The following is a 19,522-nucleotide window of genomic DNA, read 5'->3' on the forward strand; positions in this document are numbered from 1 at the left end:
ATAATAGAAACAACATGGGAATCGAACACACGGCTCTCCTGTGTCACATTCATCCAACAGTTACAATATTTACACGTTCTGTATCCATGTTACTTCCTGATGAATCATAGTGAAAATGGGGGGGGGGGCATTTACCATGCTGGGGCCCCTTCAAGGACCCGCCCTGAGGACCACCGCTTTACAGAGGCAGGAAGCAGGAAACAGCTGATCTGAACCTCCAGCCCTTCCCACAGACACATGCTCAGTGAGCGTTTAAAAACCTCTTTGTGCTGCTGCCTTCACGGTGGCGACAGTCATAATGCCTTTGGTGGGCGGACCGGCGTCGGCAGGTAAACACCTCATTCCAGCAGAGGGAGTGGTTTGGGAGTGGACTCATTACCTGCTGTCAGAATAATCGTTGTGCTCAGACAGGTCTGAGACGAGCTGCTTCCCACAGTCAGAGCAGAGATCTGGAGCTGCTTCTGACGGGACGAGGATGACCAGCGACTACTATCCCTACTCCAAGGTAACGCTCATTTTAAAGCTCATATGTCTGTCGGGTCAGGACTGTAGAGACCTCTTAGGGTCAAAGGTCATGTACTTCACACTATCAGCTTGTTCCAGTCCACGTTACGTAAGGTCACAGATAAGATCCTCTCCTTCAAGGACCTTGTTACTGTCAGAGGAGAAAATCTGAACCAGGTCCTACACAACATACAAATACTCTATTACCAGTGAACGCATCCTACATTCAACGTTTAACTCAAGATCAAAGTAAAAACACGATTTTCATCAGCAGAATGAACTTTAACCATCAAAAGTCAAAGTTGTAAAATGTTGAAAAGTCAGAAGAAATGTTCAAACTGTGAAACAGAAACAATAAAAACCTGTTTCTTGTTTTCTGATGTTCCTCCATTAAACTGAAGAACTCTGACGTTTGGATCAAACTCCAAAAATACTAGATCCTACATTTCCCATGATGCACCTGGATACTATCAGACATTTGTGGTCTAAGATAGGACAGTTATTTTCTCCTCCTGAGACAGACGTCAAACACCTGAGGAGGACGGACAGGTAAACTGAAGTTCACCTGTTGTATCAGTGACGTGCTCCTTCACTCAGACTCATGAAAACCTGCATCCAATCAGAGCTTCATGTGTGACTAGTGATGTCACACAGGTGTGCTGAACACCCTCCAGTCAAACGTGTATCTGTTGTTCACTGAGGATGTTCACTTTGTTTTCACCTTCATCTGCTGGAGGAGGGAAGTTTCTCTGTACTTCACCTCAGATCTCAGTTCAACACCTGGATGCACCTGCAGGATTTATGACATCACAACCAGGTTGGAGCCAATCAGGGCCCAGTATAGGCCTGACACTGTGATGTGGAAACCTGAAGCCTCCAGGCTTGATCTGTTGTTTAGGTGTTTCTGTTTTTCTGTCCACCCTGTATCCAGGTGTGATGTGATGATGTCATGGCGGCTGCAGGTGGCTGTTGTGTCGATGTTGACACAGGTGAGGTCAGAGTGACTGAGTCTGGACGTGTTCCTGTCTGAAATAACTTTATTTACACAAAATTATTTTTTTTCAAACAAAATTATAAAAAATGATGGAAAATAAAAATGTAACATAAAGAAATGAAAATAAATAAATGATGATAAAGAAACAATAATGTAAACGAAATTCAATGTGACTGCGTCTGATTCACCTCGGGACCGTTTGTGGGGTCTCGACCCTCATGTTGAGAACCAGTGATCCGTGTGTGTGTGTGTGTGTGTGTGTGTGTGTGTGTGTGTGTACAAACCTGGCTGGGATCCAGGCAACCCGCCAATCAGGCGGCTCAGTGTGTCAGGAAGTGCTTGGCCTCTCGCGCTCCTCTCTCCGTGTTTGGATCATCTGCGGCTTCTTTTACTTTGAGACGTTTCTGTTTTTTTTTCCCGCGCTGGACTGAAGTGAGTGGTCGCGCGGACAGACCGCGCTGTAGTGACCGGAGGAGGAACACCTGCCGAGAGCCGAGCTGCACCGAGCGAAGTGACCGAAACTCCGCCGGACACCTGCCCCCCCCTCCACCCGGGAACATGCGGACTGACACACTTCACCTGGATTAGAAGAAGAAATTTTGGGTTCTAGTTATGGTTCTGTTCGCGGTTCCGTTCGTGGTTCTATTGGATTCTTAATGGGAACAGAAACAGCGTCGTAGTTTGTTCGCACAGGGAGAGCACGAGCTGAAGATGTCTGTGAACGAGCTGTACACAAAGGTGAGGGGGGGGGGGGGTTACCTGTGAAACACACACACACCGACCCCCACCACACTGACTCATTCACTACCGGACACACACACCGGCATTTGTCCGTGTCACAGATGCACCTGTTCAGACCGACCTGCACTAAACTCCATGTTAATTCTCAGCCGCTGTGAGAGGTGAGTCACCTGTTCCCGTGGGCTCGTGACGTAGAGAAGGAGAGCAAAAGTCCAGATACTGTAGAAATGATCTGTGTGTGTGTGTGTGTGTGTGTGTGTGTGTGGTGTGTGTGTTTGTGTGTGTGTGTGTGTGTGGCGGGGGGTCATGTTCACTGACTCTGTACAAGAGCCGCAGAACAGACGCTTCACTATAAATCTACAGGTGTTAAATGGAGTTCTGTTACGTCACAGGTGAAATCACTTCTTCTTCTTCTTTTCATTGATCACCCTGACACATTGTGATGTCATGAAGATCACAGTCCAAAAACACTTGATCCTAAATTTCCCATAATGCAACTGGATAGTGTGACAGATTAGTAGTCTGAGACAGGACAGAGTTATTTTCTCCTCCATCAAACACCTGAGGAAGACAGACAGGTAAAGTGAAGTTCACCTGTAGAATCAGTGACTTGCTCCTTCACTCAGATTCATGAAAACCTGCAGCCAAGAGCCTCGTCATGGTTTCACAGGTATCTGTGGATGTAACCTGAGCTGTGGTCGGTCTGGTTCTACACTGCTCTGAGGGGGGGGGGGGCGTTCAGAGGTGTTAACCCTCTGAGGTCTTTAAGACGTTTCTTTGAATTTCAGACATGTTGTTAAATGTTGTTCAAATTTATACCGTTCAATCTTCAATTCTTGTGAGATCATGTGACTCACAGCTGGAGCTGAGGGCCAATAAGGAGGCCTCTAACAGCTGGTTCATTTTACACATTTATTCTACATTGATCTACTATTTTACTCAGAAATTGAACTGTTTTCTATGAACCTAAGACTTTGATAAACACAGTTTAATTCATCCGCGTCAGTCATCAGGCCTCAGTGTTTCAGCGTCTGGGAAAATGATTTATCTGTTAGTGATCTTATTATAGAAAGAGCTGAGAGTTCTGAACATTGCGATATAAACATGGATGTTACGTTATGTGATGTTAAAGACTCAGTTCTTTATGACTGTAAACTACAACATACACTGTTTTATCTTATCTGAACCTAAAGCCATAGAATCTAATAATACATAAACCCATAATGTATTTAATTTTAACCCCCCCCTTCACAGGAGGACAACTTTATTTATATCTAATTATCTATTTTTACATTAGAAAGAAGATATCCACCTTAATCCAGTTTATTTCTCTGCTCATGTATTTTATATTTAAATGAGACTCTGTGATGAAACTGTCAGTTTCAGATTTTCTGAGTGGCGGAGGGATACGATACGAGGAGGTGATGAGGCAGGATGACTGGTCACAGCCTCAGGTTGATGAATCCAGCAGCTCGTTCATGCTTCATATAAAGTCGAGTGTAAAAGTTTTAATTAGTGCGACACTGATTCGTTAAGAGGCTTTTACACAGAGACTCAGTCACAACCTTGTTAATTCATCATCAGGAATCAGGAACCTTCATTCACTCCTGACTCCCGTTCAAAAAGCTTTATTGACAAATATCCTGGAGACAACAACACTGTTAAAGCTGGAGAGGTGGAGCCTCTAAAGACACCGACCAGGTGCATCATGGGAAAAGTAGGCTCCAGACACGGAAGTGTCCCAAAAACAGATGGAGCTGCCGACAGTCGGACAACGCTTCTTTATGTTCTGATTATTTTTTATTGATTAACTGATGATCTAAACTTTACAGTGAATTAAGGGTGAACATGTCCTGTGATGTCACACCTCCTGGAGTCTGAAGGTTCATGATGTTCAGGTGTCCTCACACCTGAGGTCAACGACCCATCAGCTCCTCAGTCTGTGCATCACTGTGAATGTGACACTGTGGACCAATCGGATTACTGATTTAGGATATCTGATTCATCTGTGATGAAAATACTCGTTAGTTGCTGCCACAGATGAACTATGAGGAAAATATCAGTTAGTCGTTGCTGGATCAGAGTACACCTGTAACACACCTGTAACACACCTGTAACACTAAGCTAACCAGGTGAAGCTCTGGTGGAGCTGTGACAGAATGATGTCAGATTCTTCCTGTGATGGAGACAGACTTTTGTGTGATGATGTCATGTGTTGCATGAAGTGTTTTGATGACATCACACCTGTGACATCATGTGACTGGACCCATAAGGTAGAACTGTTATTGGTGAAGATGAACTAATAATCAATAATCATTTCAGCTCTGACTCTGATGAGTCAATTTAAACTGATCAGCTGATCAACTGATAATCAATAAGTGTTGTGTTTACATAACAGAGTGCAAACTGCCAGCAGCTGTTTACAGGAGTAAACAACAGGATGACAGTCGGATTAATTAGTCATTGTTAGATGGGGGGGGAGTGGGGGGGGGTGGGGGGGGGCTCCATCTGTACCGTCAGATTGTGAAAAGGCTGTTTGAAAAGATTCATTAAAACTGATGATTTGATTTCAGGAAATCGTGTGTGTGTGTGTGTGTTGTGGTGTGTGTGTGTGTGTGTGTGTGTGTGTGTGTGGTGTGTGTGTGTGTGTGTGTGGTGTGTGTGTGTGTGTGTGTGTGTGTGTGTGTGTGTGTGTGTGTGTGTGTGTGTGTGTGTGTGTGTGTGTGTGTGTGTGTGTTCAGTAGAACAGTATAAATGTGTGTGTGTCTGTAATCCTCCTCTGGACTCTGTAGTCCACATCATTAAGTAGGGCCACTTAAATCCTCTCCTGCTGTGAGACTAACTAATCCTGAGGGGGGGGGCTCCATCTGGTTCAGGGACTGAGACTGAGCTGAGTCATGGAGTCTGTAACCAGTAACTAGTCTGTAACCAGTAACTAGTCTGTAACCAGTGAGGCCTTGTTGTTGTTGTTGTTGTTGTTGTTGTTGTTGTTGTTGTTGTTGTTGTTGTTGTTGAGCAGACGAGCTCAGACTCTGATCCAGATCCAGGTCTTACCACCTGGGACCATGATGTGGTGTCTACAGGTGGATGTGTGTTGTCGAAGTTCCTCGACAGGTGGAGTTGTGACTTCCTACTGGACACACCCAGAGTTCACCTGGGGATGATGTCATTGTGCTGACATGTCAGTGGGCGGAGACTCACCTGTGTGCTGCTCTGTGTGTAACCTGAGACAGGTGTTGACGTCCTCTCAGCCTGTAACAACAGTCAGTGAAACAGAGTTTTACCACTGAAGGATTCAGAGGTATCTCAGTGTTTCTTCAGGTGAAGGTTCTTAGAGAACTGATGGATGGTTCCTCTGACCTGCAGCTTTGTTAAAAACATTCATGTGTACATTAAAGCCAAATACAAAGCTGATCCTCGTCGGCCATGACGGCTGCCTGTTCACAGCCTGTTGATGAAAGCATGAGTCCACCTGGATGCAGAGACGTCTCTGAGCTGTAGGACGGAGCTGTCGTGGTGAGGTGAACAGGAAAAACATAAAGTCAACTGTCCAGTCTTTAAATGAATGCAGCCGCTCACCTGTCTGCCATCCGTCTCTCACCTGCAGAGGTGTAGTCTGTTTGTTTACGTACCAGAGCGCACCTGTGGTGCACGTGCACGGCTGAGTTATGGCTCATATCAAAGGTGATGTAACCGCTGTAACCACGGTGACAAGTTTACATACATTCCCTGGCTTGTGTCGAGTAAATGAAGCTGCATTGGAAACATCCATTCAGAGGAGAAGCTAAGCTAACAGGCTAGGCTAAGCTAGCTGTCTGTCGTGTCTGTGTGAAAGCATCACAGATGAAGAAACTGTCAGAGAGTGAAAGTCTGTTTTTACTAATGAACCCTTTAGTTCTCTGAGCAGCTCAGAGGTTACAGCAGCTGCCGCCATCTTTTAAAGTGGAATGTTTTCTTGAGTGTTACTTGATGTGTGATTGATATTTGGAAATCAATCAATACACCTTAAATGACAATAATCACTCTCTACATGGAAGATACTTAAAGATGATCAGATACTGATCAGATTTTAATCAGAGAATCCATTTGTCCAACCTCACGGTGAAACAGCCCGTAAAACTAAACCTGAAGAGCAACTTGTGCTCAGCTGTTTCTGACCCCCCCCCCCCCCCATTGTGATGGCTACCTGAGTAACTGGCCAATCACAGCACAGATACTATACTTCCTGTTTTAGTACAGGTGTCAGTCAGTGTTGATGCTGTGGCAGGAAACAGCCACTGTTTTATTAGAAGGCTGCCCCTCCCCCACTGAAAAATACATCCCTGCTGGGGGGGGGGGCAATGTACACATTGATGAGAAGTGAAGTTGAGGCTGAAAATATGTGTGTGTGTGTGTGTGTGTGTGTGTGTGTGTGTGTGTGTGTGTGTGTGTGTGTGTCCTCATTATTGCTGGTGTTTCCTGCTGAGATGCTCCACATGAGGACTTCATGCTGCTCAGCCATTGGTCGGTTTCTGACGCTGTCCCAGATAAACACACTGAGGGAGGTCGTGTCACATCACAGGCCTCCTCTGATTGGCTGCAGCTCGACATGAATGAGCAGTGAGGACGGCTCTTTATCTGCTGATGAAGAGTTTCTCTGAACTCACATGTTCACATTAAAGTTTTCAGCTTTAATCTGGAAGTCAAACACCAACAGGAAGTGCCAGACAGCTCTCCTCCTTATTTTTCGCCTCATCACTGAGTCTGTGAAATGTTCATTCTCTGAGTTGAATCTAAATATTTCACAGCATGAATCTGAACTCTGCAGATAAACAGTGAAAGTAGGTCGACGCTGTGAACCAGATCTCAGATCAGACCCCTCCTCCTCTTAGGCTCCACCCACACTGACTTATATGTTTTACTTTTAAAAACAACTCTTCCATGTTTCCTCCTCCGTCCACACGACTCCACAGTCTGCAGCCTCTGAAACAGAGACTCCACAAACTCTGCTGGACACCTTTTATTCTGAAAACTCTGGGGTTGTGTTGTCGTCTGGACGGACAGAAACAGACCTTTGGATACGATGAGGTCACACCGTCGGTCTCTCCTGATTGGCTCTCAGCATGATAATGAATAACAGTGTTACTGACCTTGTCTTTGCTAGCAGCAAGAAAACACTGTTTTGCCTTTGTGTGAGAGTGTAGACAGAAGCTGTGTCTCTGTCCTTCAGCTGACTCACTGGTAATTCACTGCAGAAATACTGGTTTGTCTGTGGGAGTACTGGTTGGCCCCGGGGCCCTGAACAGGTTCATCCGGCCCTGAGTCTGTTGGTCTCACTCAGGAAACCACAGAGACATGAGGAGTCTCGGTGAAACCTCTCAGTCCTGTTGTGTCCTCAGCAGCTGGACAGATGTTAACATCTGCTCTCTGTGACTTCCTGTCTGCAGGTGGATCACCTGTGATCAGTCTGACACAGTCTCACCTGGTTCAGCATGGAAACAAATGAAGGAGTCAGTTTATATGTGGAGTGAAAGAAGCTGGACCTGGACCAGCTGACAGGTCTTTGTCTATGTCTCTGCAGTGTGTGTGTTGTGTGTCGTTGGTGTGTGTTGTGTGTGTACTTCCTTCATTGTCTCCATGGTGATGATGACTCCGACTGTTCCCCTTCAGTCAGTCAAACTTCCCCCCCAGATAAAACCAGGTACAGTCTGTACTGTGGGCGTGGCGTCATGTGACCTCTGGTGATTCCTGCCTGTCACACAGGTGACAGGTGTTTGCGTCACCATGTAAATGACTCTCTGGTTTCAGTGAAGCAAATTTGCATTAAAGCAGCTGAAGGCGATGATGTCATCCACCTTCTCCTCAACTGTGACGGGGCGGCTCACCTGTCAGGTAACCTGCTGCTTCCTCCTTCACCACAGTTTGTCTGTTGGAAGGAGGAAGTGACACCTCGTTAGCTTCCTGCCATCATCATCATCATCATCATCATCATCATCAGTGTGATGTGGAGCTGACGAGTGAGCAGCTGTGACACCTGAGCGAGTAACTTAAAGCTGCTGCCCAGGTGTTCTTATTGAAGGAATTTTCAGTTGAGTTCATTTCATTGATCATCATGTTGTAGTTCAGGTAGAGGCTGTTTCTTTGAGGACGATTTACAGCTGGAACAGCTGGAACAGCTGCGTTCTTCAGCTCATCACAGCTGTACCTGCCTGTCAGAGAACACACCCTTCATATCCAGTCTGTAATATATATTAAACTCTAATGACACCGCCTCTGTTCATTTCATTTATATATATTTATGTTTACTGACGTGTATTTGAATTCACAGAGGCAGAGCTGATGTTAAACTGTCAAAACCAATCCAGTATTTTTAGCTTCATCTTCTCAGACTGACGAGCAGCAACAAATATTATATTTCAAGATCAAAGTTCATCTTCCAAAAGGAAGTTTATCAGATATTAAAACACTCCAGAGCCAGAGGTCAACGACATCAGAGGTAACACACTGACCGGCCAGTCGTCTCAGTGGCTGGGCGGCGGGCGGCGGTCACCCCTGATAGGACGGTTCTCACGTCTTTGAACACGCCAGAGATAATTTCCTAACATCCGAAAAAACATCAGAACTTAATGAAGTGATGTGGCTTCACCTCCTGTCCTGCAGAGACAGGAGGGGGCGTGTCCTCCTCCTCCACTGCAGTCAGTCAGACTGTCCTCTGTTAATGTGGGTTAATCTCTTTAAATGAATCAGCTCTGATCCGGTTCTTCAGATGACTCAGTGACTTTAACACTGGAGGGTTCTCCGAAGAGTCAGTCATGAAGGTCTCAGGTGTTTACCCATCCAGTCACAAGGTCCAGGTCTGAGAGGACTTTATCTCAGCCTGGTCCACGTGTCAGGGTTCTCTCATCCTGATGTTCTAGTTCTCCTCCTGTGTTCCCTCATTAATATAAACGCTGACTCAGACTTAGTTTTCTCTCAGTGGAAAACAGGAGGAACGGCTCTAATCATTCTGTGTATTAAATCTCTCTCTGAATTCACTGGTAAGTAGGACGAGAACCCAAACTGTCTCCTTCCATGAGGTTCTTCAGATCACTGGCAGATAGAACCTGACAGAACCTGGGTTTGTGAGGATACAAACAGTCGTGGCGTGCTGTGGTTCAGACTGATGGATCCTGTGCTGATGCTCTGACTGTTCATCAAGCGCCACCATGAGGTTGACGTCTGTAGCTACAGCTGACTTCAGTTGTCCACAGGGTTCTTGAGCTTAGACTTGGTTTTAATAAAGAACATCATATGTTCTAACACAGTTTTGTATTGATGCTTCAACCAGGAGACTTTCATGTCTATGAGAACATGGAACTGTTACTGCAGAACACAGGCCTCACGGCTCTGCAGAACATGTTCCTTCTTCACGGCTCCCAGTGGAAAGGCTATTTTACAGTGTGGAACATGATGTTCTCAGTGTGGAACATGGTGTTCTCAGTGTGGAATATGTTGTTCCCAGTGTGGAACATGGTGTTTTCAGTGTGGAACATGTTTTCAGTGTGGAACATGGTGTTCTCAGTGTGGAACATGGTGTTTTCAGTGTGGAACATGGTGTTCTCAGTGTGGAATATGTTGTTCTCGTGTGGAACATGGTGTTCTCAGTGTGGAACATGATGTTCATGTGATGAAGGACGCTCGGCTGTAACAGATTAGCCTTAGCGAGGAGCTGATGATGAGAGTAGAAACTCGTTAATCTACAGAAGCAGATAAAACTTGTAATTACCTGATTACTGTGAATACAGAAAGTGAACTCTGGCAGGAACCGGTCAGAGGGCCGAGGATCAGGTTTCCGTGGTTACAGCGTCTCTGAGGTTGTTTTCTTTCTCTGTATTTTTCCTGCGACTCGACACAGACAGAAGTCGATCTTGTCTTAGAAATAAATATGAGTAAAAGTGAATTGTGTTTGATTGGAGGTTTTTAAAGCAGCAGCTGATCGTATTTCTTTTTGTCAGAAGTTAAATCCTTGATCAATAAATGTTTCACTTCCCCACACTGCACCACCTCATCACATTTTCATCAGCTGCTAACTGGAGAAACCACAACAGACACTTGTGTCTGTGATGTGTGTGAGTCCGACAGGTGAGGTGTGTTCACAGGTAGAGATCCATCTGTTTCATCTTTAAATATTTACATCTATTAATAAAATGTGAACAGAAATCAATTATTCACCAGGAAACCCCAGTTTCCTGCTGCAGCAGCCTCCAGCTGTAACAGACAGCACCGACGCCTCCTCCGGTTCTAACCAGCTCAGAACACATGAACATCTGTTCCACAGTTTCCTCCTGCAGAACCCACAGGAACACGTTCCCCAGACTGATTGAATCTGAACATCAGCTCTCTGCCGCAGGTGGAACTGATCTGCTGTGGAAGATATTTTCTTTACAGCTGATTATAGAAATATTCAGTTTATGGAACTGATCATGTGTCAGAAATAAAACGACCATCAGCTGTTTGATATCTGAACGTGTTGGCCTCCTTCAGTGTTTCTTCTTCTTCTGTGGAATCAGAGATGCATGAGATCATGATCTGACCTGACGTTGTGTGTTTCAGTTCACTCGGGTCTGGATCCCGGACCCTGAGGATGTGTGGAGAGCTGCAGAGATCACCAGGGATTATAAAGAAGGAGAGTCGGTTCTCCACCTCAAACTGGAGGATGAGACGGTACGTAACACGTTCTATCAGAGAGAACACACTCAGCTGAACATGTTTGTGCACAACATGAAAACAATGAAAAGAATCAGAACTTTACTGATGCTGTTTTAGTCATAATTAAAATAATGTTGCGACAAAATGACAAAAACATATGAAACCGTTTGATTGATTGTCGTCTGCAGCTGTGTGTGTTAGCTCAGGGCATCACTCTTTTAATAAAACACGTTAGCCACTTGAGAATTCAAGATGGCCGCCATTTCTGGCAAGGAAATGTCATTTTTTACAAAAAATTCACCCACAATTTTTCCGTATGAATGATCTATAGGTGTCAGACATCTTAATGACATGGACGGCGATATTTAGTTCACTGTAAAAAATTAACCCTACGTTTTACAAATTAAAAGTCCTGCTGAATTAGAACAATCACACAGAGGCCAAAAACCTCGTCAGCATAAAAATGATTTAAATTCTTAAACATAATATTTAATTGACATTAAGAATTGTGACTCTGACGTCCTCATAGTCAAAAACAGGGTTACCTTACAAAATCATTGAAATCAGGTCCGGTGGGTAAAATATGTGTTTCTATGCTGGAAATTGAGGCCATCTTGGAAAATGGTGGCCTTTTGAAATTTCAAGTGGCTAATGATATTTTTCAAATTGATGGCCCCAGGGGAAAAACAAACCAATTTAGATCCTCGTATCTACATTTGAAAGATTATTAAATATAGTTATTATATTATTATATTGTGAATTGATTGATTGTGTATTGATTGATTGTGTGTGGTGTCGTCCTCTCTCAGCCTCTGGAGTACTCCATTGGTCCGAAGAGTAACCCTCTTCCCTTCCTCCGTAACCCCGACATCCTGGTGGGGGAGAACGACCTCACTGCTCTCAGTTACCTGCATGAACCTGCCGTCCTGCACAACCTCCGAGTCCGCTTCCTGGAGTCCAACCACATCTACACCTACTGCGGTCAGTCCCCCGGCCCCCGTCAGGTCTACATGTCCTCATGGGTTCATATATTACAGTTTTATTACCTGCGCCAGATAACGATCTAGATCCAGATCCAGATCCTGATCATGATCATGTGGAATCAGAGCGTTTCATTAACGAGGTGTCGGTTGCTCCTGGTAACAAATGACCAGAACGTAACGTCTCACACACGTTCTGCATGAAGCTGGGGTGGTGTGTTCCACAGCTGATGGTCCTGTGGTTCTGCATGTTGAGGTTCTGTGTCGTGTTCTCCAGGGATAGTGCTTGTGGCCATCAACCCGTACGAGCAGCTGCAGATCTACGGCGAGGAGGTCATCAACGCCTACAGTGGACAGAACATGGGCGACATGGACCCGCACATCTTCGCTGTGGCGGAGGAGGCGTACAAACAGATGGGCAGGTCAGACCTGCACCTGTCAGTCAGGGATCAGGGTGGATCGGTGTAGACGTCAGCTGATGGTTGTTGTTGGTTCTGCAGAGACGAGAGGAACCAGTCCATCATCGTCAGCGGAGAGTCAGGAGCGGGAAAGACGGTGTCTGCCAAGTACGCCATGCGCTTCTTCGCCACAGTGGGAGGTTCAGCCAACGACACCAACGTGGAGGAGAAGGTCCTCGCCTCCAGCCCCATCATGGAGGTGAGTGTCTGCGACATTGGTAACCTGGTAGAAGAAGAACGAGGCTCCGCCTCCAACTGACCCTCTTTCATGTCCCTCTCTGTGCACCAGGCGATTGGAAACGCTAAAACCACTCGAAACGACAACAGCAGTCGCTTTGGGAAGTACATCCAGATCGGCTTCAGCCGAGGGTTCCACATCATCGGAGCCAACATGAGAACATACCTGCTGGAGAAGTCCCGGGTCGTCTTCCAGGTGTGTATGTGTTGTTGTTGTGTTCTTCTTGTTGTTGTTGTAGTAGTAGTTGTTGTTGTTGTTGTTGTTGTTGTTGTTTTTGTATTTGTAGTTGTTGTGTTGGTGTGTTGTTGTTGTTGTTGTGTCGGTGTGTTGTTGTTGTTGTTGTTGTTGGTGTTGTGTTTTTGTTGTTGTGTAATGGTTGTATTTGTTGTATTTATTGTGTTGGTGTGTTGTTGTGTTTTTGTTGTTGTGTAATTGTAGTTGTTGTGTTGTTGTGTTTTTGTTGTGTTGGTACTGTTGTTGTAGTTGTTGTGTTTTTGTTGTGTTGTTGTTCTAGTTGTTGTGTTGGTGCGTTGTTGTTTTGTTTTTGTTGTGTTGGTGTTGTAGTTGTTGTGTTGTTGTAGTGTAGGTGTATTATAGTTGTTGGTGTAGTTGCGTTTTTGTTGTGTTGGTGTTGATGTTGTTATTGTTGTTGTTGTGTTGGTGTGTTGTGTTTTTGTTGTGTTGGTGGTGTTGTGTTTTTGTTGAGTTGGTGTTGTTGTAGTTGTGTTGGTGTGTTGTTGTTGGTGTTGTTGTGTTTTTGTTGTGTTGATGTTGTTATTGTTGTTGTAGTTGTTGTTGTGTTGGTGTGTTGTGTTTTTGTTGTGTTGGTGTTGTTGGTGTGTTGTTGTTTTGTTTTTGTTGCGTTGGTGTTGTTGTAGTTGTTGACATGTTGGTGTTGTTAAGTTGTTGTTTTGTTCTCGTTGTAGTTGTTGTGTTGTTGTTCTTGTTGTAGTTGTTGTGTTGGTGTTGTTGTTGTGTTCTCGTTGTAGTTGTTGTGTTGTTTTTGTTGTAGTTGTTGTTGACATGTTGGTGTTGTTGTGTTGTTGTCGTTGTTGAGTTGTTGTTGTGTTCTTGTCATTGTTGTTGAGTTGTTGTTGTGTTCTTGTTGTAGTTGTTGTGTTGGTGTGTTATTGTTGTTTTGTTTTTGTTGTGTTGGTGTTGTTGTAGTTGTTGACATGCTGGTGTTGTAAAGTTGTTGTGTTGTTGTTGTTGTTGTTGTTGACATCTTGTCATCCTGTTTGTTTACAGGCTGAAGATGAGAGGAACTATCACATCTTCTATCAGCTCTGTGCTTCAGCCTCTTTACCAGAGCTGACAGAGCTCAGCCTCAGTGAGTCACTCTGCTAGTTACTAGTTACTACTACTAGTAACTAGCAGTAATACTTATCTAGTAGTGGGTTGGTGAGTGGTTCCTGGTTGACCTCCAGTCTCACCATGTGACTCACATGTTGCTAATGTCAGGTGTGTTCTGTGTTCTCAGCCAGTGCAGAGGACTTCACCTACACGTCTTTAGGAGAGAACATCTTCATCGAGGGAGTGAACGACGCCGAAGACTTCAAGAAGACCAGAGAGGCCTTCGGTCTGCTGGGTAAGACCCCCCCCCCCCGTTCTCTCGTTTCAAATGGTTCTTTATTGAGTTTTTATCTGTCAGGTGTTTTAATAGAACCAGAAGTTCTGTTGATTTTATCCTCCAGCTGTTTCCTGAACGTTTCCAGTGTCACATTAAAACAATGTGACTAAAGGTGTGCTCTTAATTTGAAGGACTTTCCTGGATTTCACCAGAGAACCAATCACAGAGTTCTTGTTCTGTTGTTCCTCATCTGTCACATCAACCAGGGTCCCCTCAGGTTTATGTTGGTCCCCATGTGGTTCTCGATCCCCCAGTGAGGACAGCTTCTCACATGAAGGAACATCTTGAATTAAAAAACATATTCAGAAACATGTGAGTGTCTCATAAGACCAGAGACCCACTGGACCCAGTTACACCTGATCTGACCCAGGACCTGGTCTGAACCAGTTAGACCTGGTCTGACCCAGTTAGACCTGGTCTGAACCAGTTGGACCTGGTGTGACTCAGACCATGGTAGACCTGAGGACAGTCTGATGGCATCTCTGTGTGTCCTCAGGTGTGAAGGACAGCAGTCAGAGCAGCATCTTCAGAGTCATGGCGTCCATCCTTCACCTGGGGAACGTAGAGATCTGCTCGGAGCGAGACGGGGAGTCCTGTCACATCTCGGTACGTGGTTGCTGTGGTTACACTGATGAGCAGCGTGTCACAGCTCAGGCCGCTAACAGATGCTGTGTGTGTTGCAGAGGGACGACCCCCACCTGAAGCACTTCTGCCGGCTCCTGGGGGTGGAGCTGCAGCAGATGGAGCACTGGCTCTGTCACAGGAAGCTAGTCACTGCCTCCGAGACCTACGTCAAGACCATGTCCAGCAAAATGGCTGCCAACGCCCGCGATGCGCTCGCCAAGCACATCTACGCACGCATGTTCGACTGGATCGTGAAGCACATCAACAAGTCGCTGCACACGTCCTCCAAGCAGCACTCCTTCATCGGCGTCCTGGACATCTACGGGTACGACGCCAAGACCATCATCCTCTGCTTCTCACACACACACACACACACACACACACACACACACACACACACACACACACACTCACACTCCTGTCATGTTCGTGTGTGTGTGTGTGTGTGTGTGTGTGTGTGTGTGTGTGTGTGTGTGTGTGTGTGTGTGTGTGACTGCAGGTTCGAGACGTTCGAGGTGAACAGCTTCGAGCAGTTCTGCATCAACTATGCCAACGAGAAGCTTCAGCAGCAGTTCAACTCTGTGAGTCTCTTCGACCCTCATCACCTTCATACGTCTCATACGTGTGTCATACATGTGCTGATGAACATGTCCTCCTGTGGTCTGGCAGCACGTGTTTAAGCTGGAGCAGGAGGAGTACATGAAGGAACAGATCCCCTGGACTCTGATAGACTTCCATGACAACCAGCCCTGCATAGACCTGATCGAGGCTCGGCTCGGAGTCCTGGACCTGCTGGATGAAGAGTGTAAGGTGAGACTGCTCCTCTTCCTCAGTGTCTCTGTGTCCGTGTCACCAGTTTATTAGGAAGAGCAGCTCAAACTGAGTCAGTCTGAGACAGTCCTAAACCCTGAGGCAGGAGCCGGACTCATCCAGTCTCTGGAGACCTGATCCTGTGGACCTGTGTCTGTTGTTGTGTCTCAGGTGCCGAAGGGGACAGATCAGAACTGGGCCCAGAAACTCTACAAGCAGCACTCCAGCAGCGTCCACTTCCAGAAACCTCGTATGTCCAACACCTCCTTCATCATCATTCACTTCGCTGACAAGGTGAGCAGACTGAGAGTTCTCTGACTGTTCTGACTGTTCTCTGACTGTTCTGACTGTTCTCTCTGACTGTTCTGACTGTTCTGACTATTCTCTGACTGTTTTCTGACTGTTCTCTGACTGTTCTCTGACTGTTCTCTGGCTGTTCAGACTGTTCTCTGACTGTTCTGACTGTTCTCTGACTGTTCTCTCTGACTGTTCTCTGACTGTTCTCTGGCTGTTCTGACTGTTCTCTGACTGTTCTCTGACTGTTCTCTCTGACTGTTCTCTGACTGTTCTGACTGTTCTCTGACTGTTCTCTCTGACTGTTCTGACTGTTCTGACTATTCTCTGACTGTTTTCTGACTGTTCTCTGACTGTTCTCTGACTGTTCTCTGGCTGTTCTGACTGTTCTCTGACTGTTCTGACTGTTCTCTGACTGTTCTCTCTGACTGTTCTCTGACTGTTCTCTCTGACTGTTCTCTCTGACTGTTCTCTGACTGTTCTCTCTGACTGTTCTCTCTGGCTGTTCTGACTGTTCTCTCTGACTGTTCTCTGACTGTTCTCTCTGACTGTTCTCTCTGACTGTTCTCTCTGATTGTTCTGACTGTTCTCTGACTGTTCTCTGACTGTTCTCTCTGACTTTTCTGACTATTTTCTGACTGGTCTCTGACTGTTCTCTGACTGTTCTCTCTGACTGTTTTCTGACTGTTCTCTCTGACTGTTCTCTGACTGTTCTCTGACTGTTCTCTGACTGTTCTCTCTGACTGTTCTGACTGTTCTCTGGCTGTTCTGACTGTTCTCTCTGACTGTTCTCTCACTGTTCTCTAGCTGTTCTGATTGTTCTCTCTGACTGTTCTCTCTGATTGTTCTGACTGTTCTCTGACTGTTCTCTCTGACTTTTCTGACTATTTTCTGACTGGTCTCTGACTGTTCTCTGACTGTTCTCTCTGACTGTTCTCGGACTGTTCTCTGACTGGTCTCTGACTGGTCTCTGACTGTTCTCTGACTGTTCTCTCTGACTGTTCTCGGACTGTTCTCTGACTGTTCTCTCTCACTGTTCTCTACAGGTGGAATATCAGTGTGATGGCTTCCTGGAAAAGAACAGAGACACGGTTTATGAGGAGCAGATCAACATCCTGAAGGCCAGTCAGGTAAGACCCAGGACCAGGACCTGGTCCAGGACCAATCCAGGTCCACACAGACGTTTTGTGGACACATTTCAAAATAAAACATGTCTTAGACACAGAGGAGTGTTGCTCAGAGCTGTGAGTGTAAAGCTGTGATGTCTGTTCCTGACCTTCCTGCGATCATGTGGTCATGTGGTCATGTGGTCATGTGATGGCAGCAGATTCAGAGGAGCTCTGATGAACCATGTTATCTGCTGTGTTAATTAAACTGAGTCCTGAGCTGCAGCTGATCTCAGAGCAGATTTAAAGACACTGAGAAGGTCATGTGTCCAGTGAGTGAAAGGTCCTGAAGGTTTACCCCTGATGTTAATGCACACACACACACACAGACACACACACACCCCCAGTATGTTAGCTCCTCCAGCTCTATGCAGCAGTTAGTTCAGTTTCCTCTGATGAACAGCAGGAGGCAGTGACGAGCCACATGTTGACAGATGTGTTGCACACACACACACACACACACACACACACACACACACACACACACACACTTTAACAGAACATCAGACAGGATGATCTGCTGTGATGTTTATTAGTGATTTTAACTTTAATTGATTTTTGATTAAAATCACAATAATAATCAATTTATTTTTATGTAATTAATCATTTGTTGTGGCTTTGATCTGATCTTTTTCACATCAGTGAAGCTGGAACATGAAATATTATTGATCAGTGGATCGGTATTCTCTGATGGTTGTAGCCATGGCTCGTGTCATGTGACATGGTGATGACTCATCCTCAGTCAGACTGAGTCAACATGGCCGCCTGTCTCCTCTCAGTTCCAGCTGGTAGCGGACCTGTTCCATGAGAAAGACGACCCTCCCCCCTCCAAGTCGTCCAGAGTGAATGTCCGGCCGGCGAAGTCAGCGCCCCGCGCTCCCAACAAGGAGCACAGGAAGACGGTGGGACACCAGGTGAGCCGAGCTCTGCTGTCCTCAAGTCTGTCTCTGAGCGTGTCTCATGTGTCTCTGTCTCTGTCTCCAGTTCCGCAGCTCCCTCCACCTCCTCATGGAGACTCTGAACGCCACCACGCCTCACTACGTCCGCTGCATCAAGCCCAACGACTTCAAGGAGGCCTTCTCGTGAGTCCACGCCACGTTTCCTCCAGAGCTCCGGCTCTGTCAGATACATCAGTCCAGTCACCATGAGACACACACCTGACACACAGACATACCTGAGCTGAAACCACAGGTGTAGATCGGCTGCAGCACACCTGAACCATGCTCCGCCTCTTTTTTTGTGATGAAATAAAATATTCACAGGTCACATGATCAGGTTTAAATTTATCCGATCTCAATTCGATTAGTTAAGAGTCCGTCACGTAGAGCTGATAAAAACGAATGGTCAAAGTCATATTTAAGGTGTATTGATCCAAAGATCAATCATTCATTGAGTAACACCAAGAAAACATTCCACCTTAAAAGATGGCGGCAGCTGCCGGAAGCCTCAGAGCTGCTCAGAGAATTAAAGGGTTCATTAGTTAAAACATCCTTTAACTCATCTTTTCTTCTCCTTCGTTTCTTCATCTGTGATGCTTTCACACAGAAACATGACAGACAGCTAGCTTAGCCTAGCCTGTTAGCTTAGTTACGGTTTCATAGCCTAGCCTGTTAGCTTAGCTTTTCGTCTGAATGGATGTTTCCACTGAGGCTGCTACTTAATGCTAAGCTAACTACAACCTGCTACATCATGGTCTGGTCTGATGTCACTGAGCTGGATGTTTGTCTGATGCTGCGTCAGTCTGACATCTGATCATGTGATCACAGTTCACTGATCTAAGTCAACCTGTCACTGTAGGAACAGTGGTTACCATAGAAACAAGCCATTAGGTAAGCTCTGTTATGTAAACAGCTCTACACCTTTACTCCATCATCAGTTCATCAAACAGAAGAATAAGATGATGATGTCGTCAAGGTTTAACTGTGTCCAGACAAAGAGAAGAAGAAGATCCTGCCTGTTACCCATGAATCTGAGGTCATGTGACTCACTGACTGAGCTGCAGTGTTGAACAGTGAAGGAGGGGGGGGGGTGTCACAGATATCCTGTTGTTCTCATCACGTAAACATGTTCCTGTGTCAGGCCTGTTAGATTAGACGACATCACATGACTCGGTCAGACTCTGAGCTCTCTCTCTCTCCGTCGGTCGTCCTCTGACTGACTCTGCTGAGTGATGATGATGAAGCCGAAGAGGAAGACGAGGTGGGACGTGATGTTCAGCTGAGCCTCAGGTGTGAGCTGGACAGAGGTGACAGTAAAGTGTTTCCTGTGTGTCGCTGCAGGTTCGACTCAAGGCGAGCGGTGCAGCAGCTCCGCGCCTGCGGAGTCCTGGAGACGATCCGTATCAGTGCGGCCGGATACCCGTCCAGGTAAGTCCACCTCATAGAACCACATTACAGCTCAGGTGAGCCTGAACCGC

At 45.9% G+C, this 19,522-nt stretch overlaps 1 protein-coding gene across 2 annotated transcripts in view; it reads left to right on the forward strand.

Moving 5' to 3' along the window:
- The first annotated feature begins 460 nt into the window (after nucleotides 1–460).
- The window catches only part of myo5b (myosin VB), a 39,092-nt gene continuing 20,030 nt past the window's right edge, over nucleotides 461–19,522 (forward strand). The window contains exons 1-17 of one of the 2 annotated variants that reach the window (XM_022768338.1): nucleotides 461–505; nucleotides 10,811–10,921; nucleotides 11,716–11,887; nucleotides 12,164–12,308; nucleotides 12,387–12,543; nucleotides 12,634–12,777; nucleotides 13,831–13,912; nucleotides 14,063–14,170; nucleotides 14,709–14,818; nucleotides 14,896–15,161; nucleotides 15,336–15,417; nucleotides 15,506–15,646; nucleotides 15,818–15,940; nucleotides 16,987–17,070; nucleotides 17,886–18,020; nucleotides 18,091–18,188; nucleotides 19,386–19,472. In XM_022768338.1, the coding sequence (XP_022624059.1) occupies nucleotides 476–505; nucleotides 10,811–10,921; nucleotides 11,716–11,887; nucleotides 12,164–12,308; nucleotides 12,387–12,543; nucleotides 12,634–12,777; nucleotides 13,831–13,912; nucleotides 14,063–14,170; nucleotides 14,709–14,818; nucleotides 14,896–15,161; nucleotides 15,336–15,417; nucleotides 15,506–15,646; nucleotides 15,818–15,940; nucleotides 16,987–17,070; nucleotides 17,886–18,020; nucleotides 18,091–18,188; nucleotides 19,386–19,472 (2,075 nt within the window). In that variant the 5' untranslated portion in view covers nucleotides 461–475. Of the gene's footprint in view, nucleotides 506–1,801; nucleotides 2,237–10,810; nucleotides 10,922–11,715; nucleotides 11,888–12,163; nucleotides 12,309–12,386; nucleotides 12,544–12,633; nucleotides 12,778–13,830; nucleotides 13,913–14,062; nucleotides 14,171–14,708; nucleotides 14,819–14,895; nucleotides 15,162–15,335; nucleotides 15,418–15,505; nucleotides 15,647–15,817; nucleotides 15,941–16,986; nucleotides 17,071–17,885; nucleotides 18,021–18,090; nucleotides 18,189–19,385; nucleotides 19,473–19,522 lie in introns of those variants that run through there. The other variant, XM_022768339.1, reaches the window with a different exon arrangement.

Source organism: Seriola dumerili, unplaced genomic scaffold (genome assembly GCF_002260705.1).
Source record: "Seriola dumerili isolate Sdu_G_001 unplaced genomic scaffold, Sdu_1.0 BDQW01001504.1, whole genome shotgun sequence".
In the NCBI taxonomy this organism is placed as follows: Eukaryota; Metazoa; Chordata; class Actinopteri; order Carangiformes; family Carangidae; genus Seriola; species Seriola dumerili.